This window comes from Symphodus melops, assembly GCF_947650265.1.
Source record: "Symphodus melops genome assembly, chromosome: 8".
Taxonomy (NCBI): Eukaryota; Metazoa; Chordata; class Actinopteri; order Labriformes; family Labridae; genus Symphodus; species Symphodus melops.
Genome location: NC_136698.1, coordinates 12,687,268 through 12,709,623, shown reverse-complemented (window position 1 = coordinate 12,709,623; position 22,356 = coordinate 12,687,268). Strand labels below are relative to the sequence as shown.

Here is a 22,356-nt window from a genome sequence, read left to right as displayed (position 1 = left end):
CATTTGTTTTATTTGAGTGATGAATCTACTTTCACAGGTGATAGTGTGGTCGCCTGCACGCCTTTGTATGCTGTACTGCTCATGTGCTCATTGAAACAAACATGCAAACCCAGTGTCATGTGATCCTACATTAACCTAGTCGATATTCTAATCAGTTAACAATATTGCTCCCTCTAGTGTTCAGTGTGTAACACAGCCCTGCGCCATACCTGTTTGAAACAACCTGGCAGGTTTCCTAACTTTATGTACACCTCATTATTATACTTAACAAGAGAATGCATTTCCTGCAAGGAATTTGTATGCTGAGCCCTGAAATAAACGAATCATTGCTGAAAATGCCAAAAAAATAAAAATGAATTACATTAGATGACCTAAAGTCCCAACTGCATTGAAGTACATTAAACACCTTAGACTATATTGTTCAGATAGGCCATAGGAGCTGATAGTCATTAACTGAAGATGATAAATCTTAAACTACTGACAAAGTTTGATGTTGGTGAAGTGTGCGCTGGTGTCATTATCAGACAATAAAACAAAAAAAAACAAACAGCTGTTAATAGCGGGCATGTATCACCTTCAAAACACATGGCAATAAATTTGATTGGAATAAGAAAGTTAAAAGAAAACATGCTTTTACACTTGTATAGCCTACTTTTCACCATGAGCTAATAACATTGTTTTCAGGTGTTGACGGTGAACACTTATTTGCATTATTTCGTGGCAACATTATGCTCTATGAACAGCATCACATTTTAACCTTTGGATGGTTAAAGTTGCTAAAAGTTTGCAGAAGTTGCTAAAACAAATATTAAAACCAGAATAATTGCAAAACTATAAGAAATATGATGAATGCCACTTAGAAGCATTCACACGTATCAACTTATGTTATGGGTCCATTTTAAGACCAATCAATATCAGCATTAGTTACCTCCAGAAGGAGTCCATATTCAATACTCATTTACTGTTGCTGTTTCTTTTACAGTCAAATACTATGGAGTCAACATAACCCTGACCTCTCTTTTTATGGATGCAATGGTGGAGAGCAGGGACGATAACTTCATGGCCTTGACTCATACATCACTCCATCAAATACAATCCTTACAGTGATACAAACAGAGAACTTGCTTATTTTTTGCTAATACTTTAAGCTATTTTCTTTATCTGTGAGATAAAAGTTGCATTGTTCATATAGCTGACATTTATTTCATATATAGTCCTACAATTGTTTTATTTGCATTGTTTTTTGTCTACTTTCTCTTTTTGTTTTTAAGATTTCTCATGAGTGCTTTTTTTTTTTTTTTTTTTTTTTTACTTTATATGACGACCTACAACTAAAATTATAATGATTTGATCCTGAAGAACCCAAAATAAACAGTGATTGTTTCAGGTTGATTCAAATAGCTTGCTTTAGATCTCATCAGATTATGAGCTGCTGTGTTTTGAAAACCTGAAGTGATGGAGTCTTTGATGCCAGACCGCATGCATCAACAGTAAGTCCAAAGTTATATTGGACAGGATGCAGAATGGCTAGGGGGTGCTTTGACGAAACCATTCAGCAGCCAAATTCAGATGGTCCCAGTCGGCTCAATTCCCTCACTCTGCATACACACAATGGCTGCTTCTCTGGCAGAGGTTCCAGACTCATAAGGTGTTGGGTAATTGGCTTGGCCTTAGTGATGGATGTTCCCTCAGCTTCAAATCAGCCCAGACGGAGGAGCTGATCTGTGCCTATGCACTTAGAGACTGAGTCAATCTACCGTATTCCTCTTCTCCAGTGTAGTTTTTTACAGAAGCAATTAATGTAAAAGAAAAATACTTGCAAGTGCCAACATCTGATTGTGGCCTCTCATAACCAGCAGGCTGATTGATAACTTCCTCTCTCCTGTCAGACTGATTTAGGGTTTCTGGCCTCGCCTACAACTTCAGATCTCTGTATTTCACTCAAATTGTCTATGGTCCTTGTGAAAATGCGGGCAATTGACAAAGCCAATGATGACTAGCTATTGATTTTGTACGCAACAGTTCTGGCCCCTCCTCCTCGCCTCTGAAAGGATAAATGTAATGATGGGATAGACCCAAGACAGTTGACATTGTTCCCTTGCTTTAGGGTGGACTCTCAGTACAGCAATAGTTTGTAGTAATGAGCACTATGGATAAGGTAACAGCTTTTAACAGCTGCTTAGGACTCCTGGCTTTGTTACTTCTGCAGGGAGTGCTCAATGTGGAGGGGAGGAGCATATTCAACCCTGGTGAGTTTGCAGATATCGACTTTTCTTATATTTTTATACAACAAAATGCTGCACGCAAATACTGCTCCTTTTATATAAGTCCCATTGTTGGCTAAATGTTTCATATTTTCCAAAATGCATCAGGCATCAATATCAGATGGTACATTTGGATGAATGTGGCTTTGTTTTCTGTTCAGAACTTGGTTTTTAGCTCGTAAAGCTGATTTTTTGTGTATTCAGGAAACCATGTTTATAATCCAAAACAAGACACAGATCCACCAAGCAATATCCTAGCCCTGTTACTACGCAAGAGCTTAATTCCTGTTGAAAAAGACAGCCCTCTTGGTGAGTGTTAAAATGAGATTTTATTTTGACAAATAAATGTGTAGTATAGTTTTGAATATCTGTGATTTTCCTTTTTGCAGGGCTTGAGCTGGCCAATAAATTAGCAGAATTAGAAGAGGTAAGGATATCAAATTCAGATTCCTCTTGTAGAAACTTACACTTTAAAAAACATAACAAGAAAACCTATAATGATTAACGTTAATTTAAATATATGGTGCTAGTGTTTAAATAATTGGCATCTTGTTTTAATGTCCCAGTAAATGTGTGAAAATGTTATCAACACTTTTGATACTTTTTAATACCACATATTTTAAAATGATACAATCTCTGCTTTTAGTTATTGATATAATCAAAAAGTACCAGAGCTTTGAGAAAAAAAAGAATACAAAACAGATCTTCAGGCATATTTTTAACCCACAGAGACAAACGCTACTGTTGATGACCAGTGCCTACTTTTACTTGCAATATTGGGTGATTAAAAACAGGAAATTACCCAAAATTTGCTGCCCTAAGACTTTTTTTTGCTACTGTGGTATTGAAACAAATGTTACTATTGTTTAGTTTTACTAGCATTGTAAACAAGTCTAGATATCGTAACAACCCTGATTTGTGTAAAACAAATTATTCTAAATGAAAACATGCTTGACAAGCTGCTAAACAGATGATGTGTTGTTTCTGATCTGTGCTTGTAGCTGCAGGTGCTGAGAGAGGACCTGGAGCTGGAGAGGGAGATCACAGCAAATCTAGCAGAAGGCAAATCTATAACCAGGAAAAGAGGGGAACGTGAGTCAAAAAAATGTATAGTTGTAATTGATGAATATAACAATAGCCACTTCAGTATAAATATTTTGCAAGTAACACATCTATCTTTTATGCCTGCAGCTTGCTTCTGGAAGTACTGTGTCTGACAGAGGACTGCTTTAACCTTTTGCTGCAAAGCCCGACAGAGCCTTAAGACGCCAAACACCAGTAATATAATTACATTGTATTTATCTCAGCAATATAGAGTTGTTGTACCACAATCCATGTAATCAGTTAACCAGAAGCATTGGATATACATCTTTAATGTGTTATTAATCACTGGTAAGGTCTGACATAACTCCATGTCACTGAAGGAAAAAGACGTATTTCAATTTATTTATCAGCAGGGATTTTATTTGCCTTCTACTTGTGTTTTTGTCGCTCTCCTGTGGCAGAATTGTGCATAACATTTTTGTACTACTGTCCACAAACATCATCTGACATTGCTTTAGGAAAGTCACTGCTTTACATTATACAGATTAAATAGAATTGTGTGAATAATAAGTACATTATGTGATGTTGTGTCTTCTTTTGTGTCTTTACTGAGTGACTGAACTCTGAAAAAGTTTTGACATTATTGTCCTTGCGTGTTTTGATCAAATAACTACCACTTCATTTCTTATTCAGAAACTGGTAGTGTACATATATGATGACAGTTGAATTACTGTACAGTGGAGTTTGTTTGTTTTGTTTTGAGAGGGGTTGACACAGCTGAGTCACCCACTTTGTATAAATAATGGGTTTGCTGTTGTGAGAGGTTGTAATTCACACAGAGGATGATGAACACACGTTTATTCAATCAGCTTTCAGTGATACAGAATGCACTCAGAGCAGACTGTGATGAACTTTACTCATAGACTGATAGTCCTCTGCAGTGACTTTTTTTTATTGTTGTGATAATCAATGCAACTCCACTTTTTAAAAGGTAAAGTCTTTGGTGTAATCGATGTATTGATACAAAAGATGTGAAGATAGCACATTTTTCTGTATTAGAGGTAGATTTTTGGAAGTGATAGATTCATGATGCATATAAAGTGCATTACACTTTTAAATGGTGATTAATATTGTTAAGCATAAATAAATTATTTAATTTTTAGTCACAGACATAGAGTCATAGAGCTTTCATATTTTCAATGACAATAAGTACAGTATGATCCAGGCTAGAGTAGGGGTTTTTTCTGTCATTTTCGACACTCTATTTGCTCAGGATTGACAGAAAAAATAGTAAGATGTAACTGAAACCCACAATGAAAATGGATATATTTATAAAACAATATGACCCCAATTAGTTTAGTGCTGGGTTTCTGTTTAAAGGTTGTTTCATTTCCCCCCAGATACATGACTACCCAGTTGTTGCGTTAACCAACATAAAGGTATTGATTAGAAGATCACAATGCAATTGCAGTCTCTACATAACAGCCTTCTACATTAAACAACTTACATATACTGTATATATATATACATATATATGTGTGTGTATATATATATACATGTGTGTGTGTGTGTGTGTGTATATATATATATATATATATATATATATATATATATATATATATATATATACACATATAATTTATAATTTGCAGAGACAATACAGATATCCAGCTGTATTCCACTTAAGGCATCAGACACACTCACTGACTTAATACAGAAAAGAGTTTTATCTTCTTCAGTTCAGGTCACAATTTAGAGCTTAGACTCAGACTATTCTGTCAAGATAATCTCCAGGAAATGACCCAGCATCCTTTGTGTCACTCATACAAGTAAAAAAAAAAAAAAAAAATTCCTGAGGAGGATTTTTCAGCCAAATAAAACATGTAGCCTTGTTAGTTCCTGAAATGTTACAACGACCCAAAATATAAGAAAAAAAAAATGTAAGAAAAAACCCAAAATGAAATGGTCGATAATGTAACAAAAGGCTGAGCCCAAAACGATGTAACCTTTGTAACGTTGTAACTTTTTGTAATGTAATGTTAATGTAATTACATTATGGGGCAGGCAAAATATTTATCTCCTAATAATGTAATAAGTTACCATTTTGTTAGAGCCCGAAATGTAACAACTACCCAAAATATAACGACAGGAAATGTTATTTAAAAAAATGTAACAGAACCCAAAATGTATTTACTGGTCGATAATGTAACAAAATGAGCCTAAAACGTAGTAACTTTTTGCCCAAAATGTAACAAGTTGTTAAATTATTGTAGGAGAAAAATGTTTGGCCTGCCCAATAAAAAAATAACTGACCCAAAATGTAACAACTTGTTACATTTTGGGCTCTGCCAGAAAAACATTATTGATAATCATTACAATTTTTGTCATTGAATGAAACATTTGAGCTTCCATTGTCACCATTTACTCTACAGATAGTGAGTAAGTTGTTATACTTTTGACTCTTATCTTACTCTTCATCCACTGATCATGTAAGATGGATGGGTTTTTGGGCGGTCTTCCTGTTGAGAAGAGGACAGGATGACTTGATACGTTTCATGCACTTTTCAAACTGCTGCAAAGAGGAAAGACTGCAGCAGGATCACAACATACAGATAAACATGGACTCTAACTTCAAAGGTTGGTAAAACATTTTATCCATTTTGATGAGACTTGAAGTCAGGTTTCAATGAGGTTTGATTGCAGACTCAAAATACACATTGAAATATGGATAAAAAGGTTAAGGTTAAAACAATGTAACAATTAACTGCAATTTGTGCCAGCATTAGATTTCATCTTGTGTTGCAATGTGTCTTTAATGAAACAGCACACACACACACACACACACACACACACACACACACACACACACACAAAATAGTAAATTAGTTTGAGTCTTAAGTGTATGAACATTTTAAGATTTCATTGCCGCTATAAAAATAGACATACTCATTAATCTAGATTATTAGTAAACAAAATATTTTATATTAAATACTATTGCAAATTAGGTATTGTGCATGTTTGCACATTACTATAGCTAATGCATAACAATTTGAGTCTTGTGTTGTGTTAAGTGTTATGAAGTTCAGAGATGGTTTAGGGGAATCTTTTCTGTGCAGCGTAGTTGATGCACAAGCTTCCATGAAAATAAAGTTGAAGTAAATAACTTACATCTACTTGGTTTACTTCTGCAGGCACCTTGTGGCCGATGTTCATTTTCTTCACTCTGCCTCGGCTCACCTGCCAAATGAACTGTCCATTAAGCTGCTTCTGTCCAAAAGACATTGCCTGCCAAGGCAACGATATAAAAGAAATACCGACGGAGATTCCTCGCAACACAACCAAGCTGGTGCTTTTCAACACTGCAGTGAACGTACTGGAGGAGCATAGCTTTAGATTCCTGACCAAGCTGACACGTTTCCAAATGGTTAAAAGCCCACTAAACACCATTCATCCGAAGGCCTTCAGTTCTCTTTCAGAGATTAGGTCTATCGTGCTGATACACAGTAATCTTTCCAATGTCCCTGCTAATGTTTTCAGTTCGCTCACTGAACTGCAGCAGCTGAGTTTAGACGGGAACCAGTTGGAAAGCATTTCTCCAGAATTGTTCAAAGGACTTATTGGGTTGCAGGATCTGACCCTGAGCCAGAACAAACTGAGAGGACTCACTTCAGATGTTTTTGATGACTTGGGCAACCTCACACTTTTGAACCTCTGCAGGAACTCCATACAGAAGCTTCCATCTACCATATTTCACGGTTTGACGAAACTTGAAAGGCTTGATCTTAATCACAACCAGTTGGAAGAGCTGCACCCTGGGATCTTTGATAGTCTTGTCGCCCTTAAGGAGCTAAGAATACAAACAAATCGGTTAAGAAGTCTTCCTCCCCAGGTGTTCTGGCTGCTTAGGAACCTGAGGATCCTCTTTCTGTCCAACAATACACTTCAGACTGTCCCAAAAGAGACTTTCTACTATATGCCTTTGCTGAGTTCATTTACCCTTTATAGAAACCCGTTGATTTTTCTTCCTGATCAGCTAATGGGTCACATGCCTAACCTGAGAGAATTTCATTTATATGGAACCAATCTCACCACTGTCCCTGGAAACCTGTTTGCAAATATGTCTGGACTCTTGGGTCTTTACTTTGGGTCGAATGATCGGCTGAAATACTTGCCTTCAGATCTCTTTTGCTGCCTCCCCAACCTTCTAAATCTCACACTGGAATCCAACAACCTCCATCATCTTCACTCTAAGCTGTTCTCAAGACTAACATCACTGCAAATACTGCGACTTCATCAAAATAAGCTGCAGAACCTAGCAGGGGACATATTTCAAGGCCTTGGAAATCTTTCAATAATTGATTTGAAAGAAAACCAGCTCAAGACTCTCCCAGGTGATATCTTATGGTCAAATAAAGTACTTAGTGAAGTCCATCTGAGTAACAACACCTGGAACTGTAACTGTAGCATCCGAGGTTTTGTAACATGGATAAGAAAGAATGAGCATGTGGTTCCTGACACAGAGAATACTCTATGTCTCAGTCCAATGTACAAAGTCAATCGTACACTTAACTCTCTTCAGGACAAGGAGTTTGACTTTTGTGATGCTACAACAGTCAGTTATTTCACAACATCACTGCAGGCTCAAACCACCACCACCCTGCCTCATATTGATGAGTTTTACCCCACGACAGACACTCTGGCGACTGATGGCAGGTCCCCTCCTTTCTATGACAAGGTGGTGGTTGAGAACGGTCCAGATTTTGTCCACAACAACCTTCACAGTGGCTGGGTGTACTTATGGTTCCTGCCTTCTGATACGTCCCAGACAGGGCTCCTCATGTTTAGTCACTTCCTCCTTGTAGCCACAGGCGTGTTTCTTATTCTTGCTACCATGTATGGCATGTGTCGCCTTGACAGGATTATAGACAAGCTAACAGCTGAGTCAGCAAAAATGTTTGGGTAACACAATGAGTTATCAGTACTGCTGCATGAAGAAAAAAAAGATAATGTGTCCTCCTCCAGTGCTGCAGTTTCCTGTTGTTGGGTTCAGCTGTATATGTAAGTCTTAGTTATGGAAAGTCTGACTTTAAGTTTCAGTTTTAGCCATTTTCCTATTAACATTGGCAAAAATGTCTAGCCCAGCTACTGTTATGTCTATATTTATATCTTCAATTTATCTTATACGGGGATCCACTTTCAAAATGACTATACATTCAATATTCATACAGCTAAAATGCTCCATTCAATTATTATATTATCATTAAGAGTCATTTGCACAAATGAATCCACTTATTACCAAATTAGATTACTTGTTCTTTTACAAAGAAATTTAAATGATCTTAAGAGCAAAGTTTAAGTCACATCCAGACAAAAGTGATTTTCAATTTAGGAGAGCAAATATGATTTAAGAGGTTTACCATAAACTGCGACAAGAGAAGGTTTTCAAAGGAGATCAGCAATTTTGGTAATTTGTGGAGTAAAAATGTGCTAAAATTTGAAGAGATTTGAAATTAAAGTTGCATGGATCATGTAGATTGGGAAAATATTAGACAGATGAGTGGTGAAAATATTTTATCAAATGTAGATTTGCTTTGAGATTAATATAATCATGTCTTGAATTATAAATTGTTGTGTGCAGTTGCTTTGATTGTGGCTACATTTTAAATATATTAGTTTATAGTAGTGTGCAAATTGTTTGCGTCCTTGTTCATTTCTGTAAAACTGAAGGAGAGTGTATTTCAAGCTTCAGAAAGAAAAAAAATACATCACCTGCTATTTGTCTCCCTCTGGTGACATCATATCTGAAATTCATGAGGAGACAATGCAATCATTTACAGGTATCTCAAAAACAGACACGGAATTTTGGGTTTCCATTATCTGTGCGTCATAATCAACAAAATTTCAAGAAATAAAGGCTTGAAATATTTCACTCTATGTGTCATGAGCCTATACCATAGATTTGACTCTCTGAAATAATATAATGATAAATATAAAACTTTTTAAAGATATTCTAATTTTTTAAGATGTACATGTATTTGACACTTAAAAAAATCTGATAAAAACTAAATAATGTTGCAATATATATATTTTTATTCTTTGATAGCATATATAAAAGAGAAATGATTTCTTTTCCTGTTCATTGGTCATTTTTTGCAGCTGGGGCGTGTTAAAAGGGCCATAAAGTTTTGATAATGATGTAATTCATGCATACTGGGCAGTAATTATGTTTGTTTTTTTGTTCCACATCTGCAGTCTTATATGCATCAGAACAGGGTCACACCTTAAATTACAGCTGACACAAGCAAACGATAAAAAGCATCAGTGTCAGAGTGAAGACAGATTGTGTTTGAGGATATGTGTGTTGTTCTTATACTTCTCTTTATGTAAAATGCACACATTGCTATAGAGAAAGTGATCTCAGTTGTTTTAGGGATTTGATATCATGGCTTATATTCCTATCACTAAAATTGAAATATATCATTCATGTAGACATGCTGTATAAATAAACTTATGAACACTTATGTAGCCATTCCCTGCAAACATTTTTTTTTTAGGTAAATCCAAATGATCACACAGCTGAATATGTTTTCTGAATCACGGCAATGAGTGACAAATGCGACTTCCCAAAATTAATCACATCATGGATACTGGAATCAGAACAATAGCCTTCAAAACAGGAAGCTCAGATACAGCCATCTGTCAGTACTCAGAGAGCAAGAGGTGAAATAAAAAATGACGCATCTTACACAACATTACCCTTGTCGTTTCACAAGTCTCCATCATGACACAAAACCCCAAGGATGTGCACACTGAGGCGGTTCCTTTTTTTAAATGGTTCAAAATCCCCTAACACCCAAGTTATCTGATAATATATTCAAAAAAACATTTTGACAGGTTCCCCATATTTTATCCGGAAGTTTAGTATTAAAAGCACAATTAATGAATCTCAGCTTTGTAACTGTATCTTAACTTACAAATACTTTTTTTTTAGGCTTTAGGTTAAAAGAAAGAATATGTTTTTCTTTTCTTTTAAATTTTCACATCATGGCACAGATTCCATAAATTCCTGGAGAAGTGATTGGACTTTTAAACAAACAGCAAACAAAAGAGCATGAATTGGTGCACAGCAGCCAAGTTCATCGCTATGACAACGGGTGATTAGGCCCTTCCAGTACGCTGAGCTCACACAACAGTGGGTATAAGCAGTCGCCCTCCCACACACATGTACGCACGCACACGCGCACGCACGCATGCACACACACACACACACACACACACACACACACCTACACACACACACACACACACACACACTTGAAATACCAGAAAAGTGATATCTCAGTCAGTAACATCCTGTGGAGGAGGCTCCTAGGGAAGAGGTGCAGGATTCTCTGGATTTTGGGTGTGATTGTAGGAATGGGAAAACGATTTAAGGCTGAATTCTGTGAGGGAGAATCCCACACACACACACAGCAGCCATAGACAGGGAGGGTGAGTCTATGGAGAGGAAATTCCACTGCAGAATATTTGATCAAATTTGAAAACAAGTGTGGAAGATCAAACATACATCTTTAATATATATATAGATATATATTTGAACCTTTAATTCATCCATAATCTGTACTTTTTCAACTGGTATTCTGAAGCATTTTGTTTGACAGACTATTGGTTACTAATGTCTAAAAGAAAACGTCCACAACAACTCTCTTCCTCCATGTCTTACCCCTGACCTTTTGACCTTTACACAAACACATGGAATGTAATACTCTGCTTGCATTATCCTGCTCCACAAACGAAAGCAAATAAACAACAACAACAACCTGACTCTCTCAAATCTTTAAAAGGACGCTTTAATACTGTTAACAATGTTATACTGCCTTTGCAGACCATGCCCCACACTGCATCTGTGATCTGCTAACTGGGCCGCTGCCTGAGGTCTGGGCCTTATTTGCCTGTTTTTATACCTTAATTATTTTTGTCGTTTTGTGTTTTTGTTTGAAAATGTTGCTTGTTTTTATAGTAGAGCTCTTTTTAACCTTATTTTGAAAAGTACTATAACATACAGTGGATATTATTAGAAAATTAGTACACATTGAATAACATATTTCTAAGATGAATGATAACAAAGGGTGCTTCTTTTTTAACATGTTCTATATCTCTTTCAGTATCATAACAGTTATATCAGTAAAAACACCATGTTACACCATACATTTTGAACACCATTTTTACTGAGTGTCTATACGTTGACTCCACCCTCATTATCTGTTATCTGTGGTGACAAGGAGGATTTGATAAGTTCCAGAACTAATGGATTTACTTACAGCGACGCAGGAATGTGAACTTGTTGTTCAACAGTCTTCTGGCTCTTATATTGAATACATCATTCCTGTTATGCACTGTATAACTTAGTCTTATAATACCACAAAGTGTCTTCAGCAGCTCAACTAACGGTGCAGCTGTCAGTTTAACTTGAAAATCCCAACAAAGCGAAACACTAACCTCATTGTTTTTGACCGAACAAAATTCTCACCCTCCCTCTAAACCAAACCTCAAACATCGACACACCTCTTTCCCATGGACGAAAAGGAAAAAACATGTAATTACCTAACTAAAAACATATGGATCTGTTAAGATGAAACACAGTTTTCATGTGCCCCTTAGAAGCACTTAAACAAGCACAGACTCCAGAGGGTGGTGCCTCCCCCCTTCCAAACACACACACCAACCCCCCAAAAAAATTGAGCGTGAGTGCATGAAAGGCAGAGAAGGGGCTGGGGGAGCAGCCGGGACATTAAAGCCCCAGAGAAAGAAGCTTTAGATTTCATGATCTAAGGGGCAACATTTAAAGACAAACTGATTAGTAAAGGGAATTGAGGGATGACGAAGAGCAGGAAAATGTGATAGTATGAAAGTGTGTATGTCGCTGGAAACTTTCATCAGATGATTTTTAAAGCTGAGGAGGAAGGGAGGACTTACATAAAAGACAACCACACCAACTCCCTGTCAGCATTCCTCCACCACAGAAGGTAAGTTCTGCAAAACACTGCACTGTCCTCGCTGTGGATTGATACTTTCATGTAACATACATGTAGGGGATAATAATCAATGAGCAACTTGTGTTTTGAAATCACAATTCTATCTGAATGAAAAACTTTAGTGAATAACTGAACTTTTAATTTCATGTAGTTAAAACTATCAAAACACAGAACTTTCACTGAATTAAGAGAAAACAGGAACTATGCTGAGTATTTGGTTAACTTTATGCTCCAGTGAGTAATTTTTGGTCATCATCAAGGACGAAGCTTTTATTGCTCTGCTTTTTTTTCTCTCCTGTATATGTGTAATTTTTTTTTTTAACTGGGAAAAAAAAACATCCTCAAGAAGTTTGTCAACATATTACATCATTTCTTGTGATTTGCTGTGGAAAATGGTTGTGTCTGTAGGGCCCTGTTAATCACTTTGACTGAAACCAGCAGTGGCTACAAGCATTTAAAAGTTATTAGTAATGATCAATCCCGTTCCTGATGGTGTTGTTTTGCTTTTTAGTTCATATAGAGACATCAATATTAAAATTATTCTGTTTTATCACCACTAAACTATAACTCTAAACACTCACATGAGCTTTAAGGGTTAACCATGAGTCAGAGGGAGAGGTAATGAAGACTTTTAAAGCAAAACACAATTTAACTTCTTGAGCTTGACTCCTCGTCTGTGGTGGTACAGTCTTTCACTTAACTTTTTCAGTTTAACATAGAGCTGATCCCGCAGCGATGTGAAGTTGGAAAAAAATCAAAGTAGTTTTTGGTGAACTGGAAATACTTTAGCCATTACACTGTGCTGCAGATTATTTCAGTCTGGTCCAGTCTGGACAGACATTGGTTTTGCTTGGAGTGGGATGTTGGACTAGAGAAGAAACATTGTTTAGTTGCGGGTTTTAAATTCAGAGGATTCTTGTGTTTTTCGTTTTTTTTGTTGTTGTTTTTTTTTGGTCATGACGCAGAGAAAAAAGCCTCTGTGAACTTTGTTCTTACAGAGTTCTATTCCACATCCTAAGAGAGGAACTACATTGAGGTAACACATTGCTCAATGGATAACAAACGTTTAGTTTCCAGTGATGGCATAATCAGAAAACCATCCCTGACTTCAAAGTGACCTTGTGATCCTTCAGACTCAGTAAAGAAAAGTGAAGTGGTGACTATAATGAAACCAGTGAAAGCTGCCCTGTGAAACCTTAAAACCTTGTTTACAAAATAAGAAGGAAAGTTAGAAGTTGTATTAGGGGAGGCAAAAATAGGTCAATAGTGATAGTACTGTTAGGATTGGAAGAGAAGAATGTTTTAATTAACAGAGTTAAATACTTATAATAACAATAGGAACATTCTTTTATGTTCCCTTTAACAGCAAGCACTCAACACCTGTTGAAAACAGCCATGACACAAAATGTCTTGAAAATGGAAACAGCTGTGAAATGCACCATGACATAATGTACTATAAAATGTATGTGACTGAAGAAAGAACGAAAGAAAGAATGAAAGAAAGAACGAAAGAAGAACGAAAGAAAGAACAAAAGAAAGAAAGAAAGAAGAAAGAAAGAAGAAAGCCATGTGACAGCGCTTATTTTAGGAATATGCTGGTGGTCTCTTTAGAGAGTTACTTCCTTGGAAAAACACTTTCTGCACCCTAATACAGCTCAGCCACTAAAGAAGTAGTCATGCCTGCCAAAATTAAGTTGCATAAATTTCAAACGGGCTTGAATAGAGAATTGGATCAGCAAGAGTTGGCACAAGTTTGTATTTGGATCCTTTAGTGCCATTACAAACACTGAGCACAGTCTTATCCACAGCCTCAACATGTGCAACAGTCTGCAGTTTAAAATGTATTGTTGATTCAACACACATGGTACTTACTTGATGCAAAAAACAAAACTGTGTCTGTATTCAAAAAGGACATTATCAGCAGTTTGGAGACGTGTCTAAAAACATTCTGCAACAAGCATTTCAGGAATATGTGAACCTGAAAATTGCAGATGAACAAATCTTCAGAATAATTGACTTTTATGCCAAAAGGATGACAAACATGGTGACTTACCAGCCGAGCCTAAAGACAATGCAGATGAGCACTGCTCAAAGCCACAAGCAAAATAGTGCAACTCTTAGTAAGTCAATACAAATGTCTCCTTTCTGGTTAACACAGGAATGCTGAGACTGCAACATATCTGGGATTGATACAAATTAAAGTCACTTTCAGTATAACACCTTGCAGCTGTTTAGAGAAATGATCAAAAACAGCCTCTACTGCCTTAGAAACAAGAATCTGTTGTTTCTGTTTTTGTACAACAAAGTCCAGATTAATTTTCAAATAAAAGCAAATCTCTTTTTTCGCCTATAATTTAATTTTTATTTTTTTCTCACCCTTTGTTAAATGTTAACAAAAACAAAACAAAAAAGGAACTCACTATGCCATTAGTTTGACCTGTTCAAAAAGTCTTTATCCATCTATTAATATCTGATAAATGAGTCATATCAAATCTTAACATATCTCTTTCTTCTGATCTAGAGAAAAATGGACCTGCCCTGGACTCTTTATGTGCTTGGACTTCTCTGTTCCCTCACATCTGTTGTCTGGACATGTCCAGATAGATGTTTGTGTCAAGGGACCAACATCCATTGCCGTGGCCTTTCAGACTTCCCCAAAACGGTGCCCTCAACAACCATTCACCTGTACTTCTCCAACTGCAGCATCTCCTTTCTAAAACCGGAGGATCTGACTAATCTCTCTAATGATTTCAGCATCTTTGCAGTCATAGACACAAGTCTGAGGGAAGTGCGCCCTGGAACATTTGATTCCTCTCAAAACATAGGAGTTTTAGGGTTTACCAATACAGAACTGCAAGATCTCCCTGATGCCTTGTTCAAAAATCTGCAAAACCTTGAGTCTCTGAATCTGAAGAGTAACAAACTACTGGTCCTCCGCCCTAATTGGTTTTCAACATTGACAGATCTATTATTCCTAGACCTTAGTAAGAACCAGTTCACTTCTGTACCCGTGGACACTTTTCATCCTCTTACAAAGCTGCAGTACCTTTCTCTATCTGGAAACAGTGTCAGCCAGCTATCTAGAGAGACATTTAAGGGTCTCACTGAACTACAGACATTACGCCTTAATAAAAATGTTTTAACGGAGTTACCCATAGGCAGTTTAGATGACCTTAGAAACCTAATAGAGCTATCACTAAATGACAATCAAATCACTAATCTCCACTCTGATCTGTTCTCTAAGACTCTGACACTGCAGAAGCTCTTCCTCTCCAAAAACAGGCTCACAACTCTTCCTCAAGGACTCTTCCTAAACCTGCCCTTACTCTCCCAGATCTCCCTTCATGAGAATCAGTTAGAGAGTCTGACACCGGGTGTATTTGGGCCTATGGCTCTGCGGGAGTTGTGGCTGTATGACAATAAGCTGAGTCGTGTGGAAGACGACACATTCCGGAACCTGACCCAGTTGCGGCTCTTGGTGCTTAGTCGTAATCAAATTAGTCATGTATCCACCTGGGCCTTCAGAGGGCTGGAACAGCTGGGGGAGGTTTCGCTTCACACCAATCTGCTCAAAAAACTTCAAGCTGGAACTTTCCAAGGTTTGCCCAGTCTGGTCAATGTTTCTTTGGAGCACAACTTCATTAGCTCCCTCCCTCCAGGCTTCCTTCAGGGCCTAAGCCACCTGGGACAAATCGACCTGAGAAATAACTCTCTTCCAAACCTGCCACAGGAGAGTCTAGATGCCCTAAATGTAGCCCAGGAAATACTCCTTCAGCAGAACCCCTGGAAGTGTGACAAAGATATTATTGCACTCAGAAACTGGCTGAGACAGAATCCATCAAAAACCAACCAAACTCTGGTTGTATGTGAAACACCTTTCAGTCTGAATGGTGAGGTTATCGCTCTGCTGGCAGACGAGAACTTGATGTCTCTCAGCACTACTGAGGAGCCTGCATGGACATCAACAGAAAGAATAAAACTCCACACCCCTTCGACCAAACATAGTACCTCCTCACCCTCTGTCAAGACCACCTCCGCCTCAGATCACGAGGAGATCACCAGTGGCGGACAAGGACAAGGAGAAAATGGAACTGTGTCAAATGACACTTCAGTCATCCTAATCATCATCGCAGTCACGTCCACTGTAATCATCAGTGCCATCATCATTTGCTGTTTGTGCTGGAAACGGAATAAGAAAGGACGGGGAGATTTAAACCGCAGAAATAAGAACTCAGTACTTTAGGCTCGACCACCCAACATCAGCAAACCAAGAACTGATTACTGTGGTTTACTTTGGAAATGTTGACCGTAGAGTTGATTTCTAGGACATTAAAGGCAATGGAAATTAGATCGCCAGCTGAATTTATGCTAAACAAAACCATTGTTAGACTTTGGTTTAATTTGGTTTATAAATTCACCAGCAAGTATGTATTGTCATGTTTACTGTAATAAGAGAATGGATGTGAATGTATTAGCTGTAAAACTATCCACTCTTTGTTACACAGTCATGTTGGTTATGGTTACCGCTCATGCCTAAATAGAGCTCTTTGTGGGGAAATTAAGCCTGTATTCAGTATTTTCTTGGATCTATTTTCTGTGATAATAACTACAGTTTGACAACGGCTTCCTTATACTTATAATAATACATTTAGGAGACAGTTTAACTTGTTTTGCAAAATTGCTCTTCTATGCAAAATGTCAGTTTCATTTTGACTCTAGTGGAACAGACATAAATTTTGGTTTGTATAATTCAATGCCACTGTACATTAAACAAATGCACTATTCAGTAGGGGAAATCTCCTTTTGTGTCAATAAATTACTAAAGTTACTTATTGTGTCTTTTCATGAAATTTAAGAGTACAGTAATTGCTTGTGACGAGTGCATTTTACATAAATATTCAACAAAAATAAAAATATACAGTAGCATTAAGTAGACACACTATAATATATTTTATAAATGGAAAAGGTCATAACGTGAAAACATTTAGGTGTTGTTATTAAACAGCATTATGGTATATTTCCTTATCGTAATCAATACACAAAAGGTTTCTCATCAAACTGATCCATCCAAACTAATCTAACAGAACAGAAAGTCCTTTATACTGTGAAGGGAAGAGGTGTCAGCAAGATACTATACCACAAACATTTAGTGTTGCTTTTATGGGAATCACGTGAAAGTTTTTCTAAGAAAAGTTTAGTCAGCCAGTCACTTAACTCATGTACATTCCTTTATATATCAAAGATTGCCATCTAATGGACCAAAGTTTACATAATATTTGAATCTTATGGCTACAGTCCAAAAATGATATCCTTTGCCTGACCTGAAATAACTAAACAAACAAAACAAAGTTATCTGACAAAAACTATCTTCTAATTAGAAAGTTTAATCAAAACTTAATCCACAAACTGGAGAACCTGGAGATAAATGGATGTGTAAATGGAGAAAAGCATTTATAGTCTGGTTCTGTGAAAGTGTCAACAACTAAAATAAATAGTCTTGCATCATAGCAGTGCCGTAGTTTGCTGACATGTGGTTCTTATCTGGAGCTGCAGCTGTGTGTTGTACCCCGCCCCACATACTGTAAAACATAGTTGCTGAAGATAACTAATGAGACTGAGTTTGTTTGGGTCTCTTCTCTGCTGTTCTCAGTCCAGAAATAAGAAGGTAGGAAATGTTTTTGTTTTTTTCTTTTGCATTTTACATCAACAACATATAGATTTAAAGAAAGCAGAAATATTACAGCTAATGCATGTTTACAACTGTTACGTAAGTAATTTTATCTTTCAAAAGGCAAAATATGTCAAATTGCCATCTAAATTCAATGAATTAAAATAGTGTCAATACTCAATTTCATAAGTTATTAACTACATGTTATCTTTCTTATAGAGATGTTGAAGGGAGAAATTGTTGTTCTCTTTCTGTCTTTACTGTTTGAGAATTCATCAACTCAAAACAAAGACTGTGACAAGAAGAATGACTGCCTTGAAGAAAACCAACATATTTTTAGTTCAACCACAAAGGAAATCCCACGGGTCCTGAGACCAGGTGTGACAGAGGTTTTCTTTGTGGAAAGTCAGATCAAAACAATACCAAATAAAGCCTTTGTTGAACTCCCCTTTCTAACAAAGTTGGAGTTTATAAACACCAACACAACTTCTATCGGGCCGGAAGCATTTGCAGGCTTGGTTAACCTCACTCACATTGAGATCTCCAGTAATCCACTAACAGCAATCCCAGTGGGAGTCTTCAGAGACCTCCATAACTTACAGAAAATTGTACTGATACGCAACAAACTGCGTCGTCTGGACAAAGGCTTATTTGACAGCTTAAAAGAAGCAACGGAACTCCAGCTACATGGAAACAAGATCCAAACAATTGAAGGCGGGACTTTTGATGATCTTGAGAACCTTTTAGCCCTTCACTTAGCCAAAAACAATCTCTCGGCCGTGTCTGCCAACTGGTTTTCAAAGTTGAACAAACTGCAGACATTGCGACTTTACGAGAATCAGATTACAACGATTCCTGAAGACATTTTCCAGAATTTGCCAAATTTGAAGGAAATTGGCTTGCAGGGAAACCAAATTGCAGAATTGTCGCCAAATTTATTTCCACATAAAGACAAACTAATTAAGCTGCTTTTAGATAATAATCTCCTGACTAGCTTACCTGAAGGTTTTTTCATTGGCTTCCAGCAGCTTAAAACACTGACACTGCAAAAAAATAAACTGATTCATCTGCCGTCTGTGCTTTTTGGAGAAATGCCAAAACTGACTGACTTAAGTTTCAGTCAAAACAACCTCAGCTCTCTTCCTAAAGGAATAGTCAGCCCTCTGAAAAAACTTAAGAGGCTGGATCTGTCAAAAAATCAATTTGCCACTTTGCATTGGGAATATTTTGAAGGCCCTGAGAAGCTCACAGAGTTGAATCTACTGAACAACAAGATTGATTCGCTGGATGAAGATGTGTTTGAAAATCTAAAATCACTGACAACACTAAAACTAGCTCAAAACAACCTGCAGACACTTCCTGAAAATATTTTCGAGCCTTTGACCAAACTAAAGAAACTTTATCTCAATGACAACCCCTGGCGCTGTGACTGTAATCTGATTGGTCTTCACAGCTGGATGATGCAAAACTTGGACAAGATTTCAGGTCCTGTCCTGTGTGATTATCCAGAAGATCTAAAAGGACAGGAGATCAGCTCATTGACAGAAGATCGGTTTATTTGCCTCTCCACTGTTGTTCTCCTGACCACAACCATTACATCAACTCCCATGACTACAACAACACTCCCAACTACTAAACCAACAACCCCAATCCTTACCACTACAACACCTCTTTCTACAATGCCAACCACTGTTTTGCCAACCAGCACTTCATTCCCTATAACCACCACTGCAACCACCACAATGCTCACAACTACAGAAACAACGACCGCCATCCCAACTACTACAACACCTCTTCCTACAACTACAACCACCACTACCCCGCCTACAACCACCACCGCAATGACTACAACACTCCAGACTACTGAACTAATATCCACTGCAATGACTACTACAACACCAACCACCACTACACCGCTCACTACTACACCTCCCACTACTTCAGCCCCTCTTACCACACAACCAACCACTGCCATACTTATTACTACCACAACACCGGCAACAACTTTGCCAGCTTTAATTACAACCTCTCCTGTCTCCATCCCTGCACTTGTCACAACTACAACAATACCAACAACCACCGCAGTGTTAACAACAACTGCATCCACAACCATAATGTTAACAACATCCACTATAACAACAGTTGCACCAACAACTTTAATAACAACCACACCTACCACCATAATGACAACTGCATCTGTAACTACAATTCCCATTATTGAGACTTTACTCTTGACCACGAGTGTGCCAACAACAACTTTGACAACAACAAAATCTACAACTTCTAAAACCAGCACAACTCGCAGGACAACCCAACCAACCGCAGTCCAAACGACAACTCAACAAACCAGTCCCGTCTTCCCCTGTCCGATTTATCCATCCACTCAGGAGCCATCACCATCCTTTACGAGTCCATACAAGAACAAAAGTCAGCAGTGTAAATCTCAGGTGATCTTCTACATTGCCCTACTTGTGGTGCAGGTCATCTGCAGCCTCATGCTGGCTAAGTTTACCTTGTCTCTGTACCACCTGCTGCAGATTACGGAGAGGATGTACCACAGGGTCAAACTCACACATTTCTCCTACAGGAGGGAGGTCATTCTCAGGCCACTGAGAGAGGCAGAAACTCACAGACTTTAAACAGTTTTGAAAATGCTAGAAAAGATTATGCAATTTGGTGAATTTGTTTTGCAATTTCTGCATTTTGATAAATCATTTAATCCATTTCAACCAATCATATAATCATAACTGCTTTTGTTTGCTCATATGTAATCTCATATTCTTGCAAGCATTGTCTTTTTCTTTTTTCTTTTGTTTTAATTGATGATGTAACCCTGACAATGTTTTGGTAAACCGTATGCAGCGATGAACCACAAGCACACTTATAATAGCGTGTGGTTTTGATATGTACCGGTTTGCACCGGTTTGAACATACGAAAAGCGAAAGTGAAAGTTCGAGACAAAGAGACCGATTGGCTTTAAAAAGGCATGGAAATGTTGATTGGGAGTCTTTTTGGCTCCGGCCAACTGACTCCAAGTCGCTCTGAACAAAAAATTCCCCTGTTGGGGACTTAGTCTCTGATGACGACACTTGGTTTTAAAAGTTTAATATCTAATTTTTCACTTCAATTTTTTCCTTTTATAAATTCTTACCTTACTGATTTGTATTGGAGCTTTAAAAGACTTTGTCAGATTTTTCACCTTTTTTTTTAATTTTCAATAAATTTCATAAAACTTTCCCAAATCCTCCTTTTTTGATTGGGTTTCTTCACGACACCCTGTGAGCCTCAGAGGTAAGCATGGACACACCGCACGATGGCACACTAAACAGAATACTGATTTTCCACATCTCATACCACCTAGCATGGACAGTAGAGGGGTAGCTGTGAAGGGGTTGTACTGGTACCTAATTATCCTATGGGACGGATATTTTTAGGCAGTAAATCCTGGCTGCGATCAGGTGGACTGTTTCTCCTTGTCTGGGTGTTCGATGATTTTATCGTGAGCTCCGAATCACGTTGGAAATAGTGGACTATTCAGTAACAACAGGTGACTTTTTAAGTTAGCCACATAGGATCGTGCCATTATTTTATTTATCAATAACATGCACTTCGAGGACCAACAACAGCAACGCAGCTTTGAATACATCCCAAAATTGTTTGTAGAGAATGTGCTCAAGCAAGTTGTTTTTTTCACTATTACTGTCACTATCATTATTGGTTAATGTATAAGTTGTACCTGAAAATATTTATTCATACAAGCTTTAGAAAAAGAGGGTTTTTAACACTTGATGCAGATTCTGAAGGATTACATTTTTCTTCCATAAAATGTTTGTCCAGTTATAATGGATACCCTGTAATTAACGTATATGTACAGTAGGGGGAGAGAGAGATCTGAGAAGCTTCATTCTCATGCTTGTTCACAGCCAAATCATTTTTGAGACACCTTCTTGCAAATTTAGAGTTGTGTTTGTTCTTCATCTTGTTAAGTGCTCATAAGGAGCCAGAGACTCAGGTAAACTCATGGATGATAAATTAACATGGAAATTACATGTAGCTCATATAAAAAAAGGTGGCCAAGAATATCTTTGTTTTAAACAAAGCAACGTTTATGCTGGATCCCAAGACACGGACAAGGCAAGGCAAGACAAAGATTTTGAATTGTTCACTTATTTTGTTACAAATACATATTATGTTACAAACATTAATCCATTATTTATTTTACAGAAAAAAGCGGTAAGACTCATTCATAAAGTCCACCACAGAGAGCGCTCCAATAGACTGTTCTTTAGTTCAGGTTTATTGAAACTGAAAGATTAAGTTGAGTTACAGACCTTACAGAAGGTT

General features: G+C 37.4%; 4 protein-coding genes across 4 annotated transcripts; all 4 read left to right on the top strand.

The window, feature by feature from the left end:
• Positions 1-1,291: 1,291 nt before the first annotated feature.
• Positions 1,292-3,878, top strand: uts2d (urotensin 2 domain containing). Its single transcript, XM_079350933.1, has 5 exons — positions 1,292-2,249; positions 2,469-2,573; positions 2,654-2,691; positions 3,266-3,356; positions 3,456-3,878. Exons 1-5 carry the CDS (start codon positions 2,141-2,143, stop codon positions 3,479-3,481), a joined length of 369 nt encoding a protein of 122 aa, XP_079207059.1. The 5' UTR covers positions 1,292-2,140; the 3' UTR covers positions 3,482-3,878.
• Positions 3,879-5,759: 1,881 nt separating this feature from the next.
• On the top strand, positions 5,760-8,999 carry LOC306827882 (uncharacterized protein). The gene is made up of 2 exons (XM_079349973.1): positions 5,760-5,945; positions 6,500-8,999. Exons 1-2 carry the CDS (start codon positions 5,807-5,809, stop codon positions 8,269-8,271), a joined length of 1,911 nt encoding a protein of 636 aa, XP_079206099.1. The 5' UTR covers positions 5,760-5,806; the 3' UTR covers positions 8,272-8,999.
• Positions 9,000-12,018: 3,019 nt separating this feature from the next.
• Positions 12,019-17,171, top strand: lrrc15 (leucine rich repeat containing 15). The gene is made up of 2 exons (XM_079350502.1): positions 12,019-12,334; positions 14,865-17,171. Exon 2 carries the CDS (start codon positions 14,871-14,873, stop codon positions 16,584-16,586), a length of 1,716 nt encoding a protein of 571 aa, XP_079206628.1. The 5' UTR covers positions 12,019-12,334; positions 14,865-14,870; the 3' UTR covers positions 16,587-17,171.
• Positions 17,172-17,246: 75 nt separating this feature from the next.
• Positions 17,247-21,248, top strand: LOC306828427 (uncharacterized protein). Its single transcript, XM_079350908.1, has 2 exons — positions 17,247-18,008; positions 18,231-21,248. Exon 2 carries the CDS (start codon positions 18,233-18,235, stop codon positions 20,648-20,650), a length of 2,418 nt encoding a protein of 805 aa, XP_079207034.1. The 5' UTR covers positions 17,247-18,008; positions 18,231-18,232; the 3' UTR covers positions 20,651-21,248.
• Positions 21,249-22,356: the final 1,108 nt, after the last annotated feature.

Coding starts and splice junctions, on each gene's coding strand:
- uts2d (XM_079350933.1), top strand. CDS start 2,141: ATGAGCACTATGGATAAGGTAACAGCTTTTAACAGCTGCTTAGGACTC. Junction 2,250..2,468: donor GAGGAGCATATTCAACCCTG/GTGAGTTTGCAG, acceptor TTGTGTATTCAG/GAAACCATGTTTATAATCCA. Junction 3,357..3,455: donor AACCAGGAAAAGAGGGGAAC/GTGAGTCAAAAA, acceptor TTATGCCTGCAG/CTTGCTTCTGGAAGTACTGT.
- lrrc15 (XM_079350502.1), top strand. CDS start 14,871: ATGGACCTGCCCTGGACTCTTTATGTGCTTGGACTTCTCTGTTCCCTC.
- LOC306827882 (XM_079349973.1), top strand. CDS start 5,807: ATGGGTTTTTGGGCGGTCTTCCTGTTGAGAAGAGGACAGGATGACTTG. Junction 5,946..6,499: donor CATGGACTCTAACTTCAAAG/GTTGGTAAAACA, acceptor TTACTTCTGCAG/GCACCTTGTGGCCGATGTTC.
- LOC306828427 (XM_079350908.1), top strand. CDS start 18,233: ATGTTGAAGGGAGAAATTGTTGTTCTCTTTCTGTCTTTACTGTTTGAG.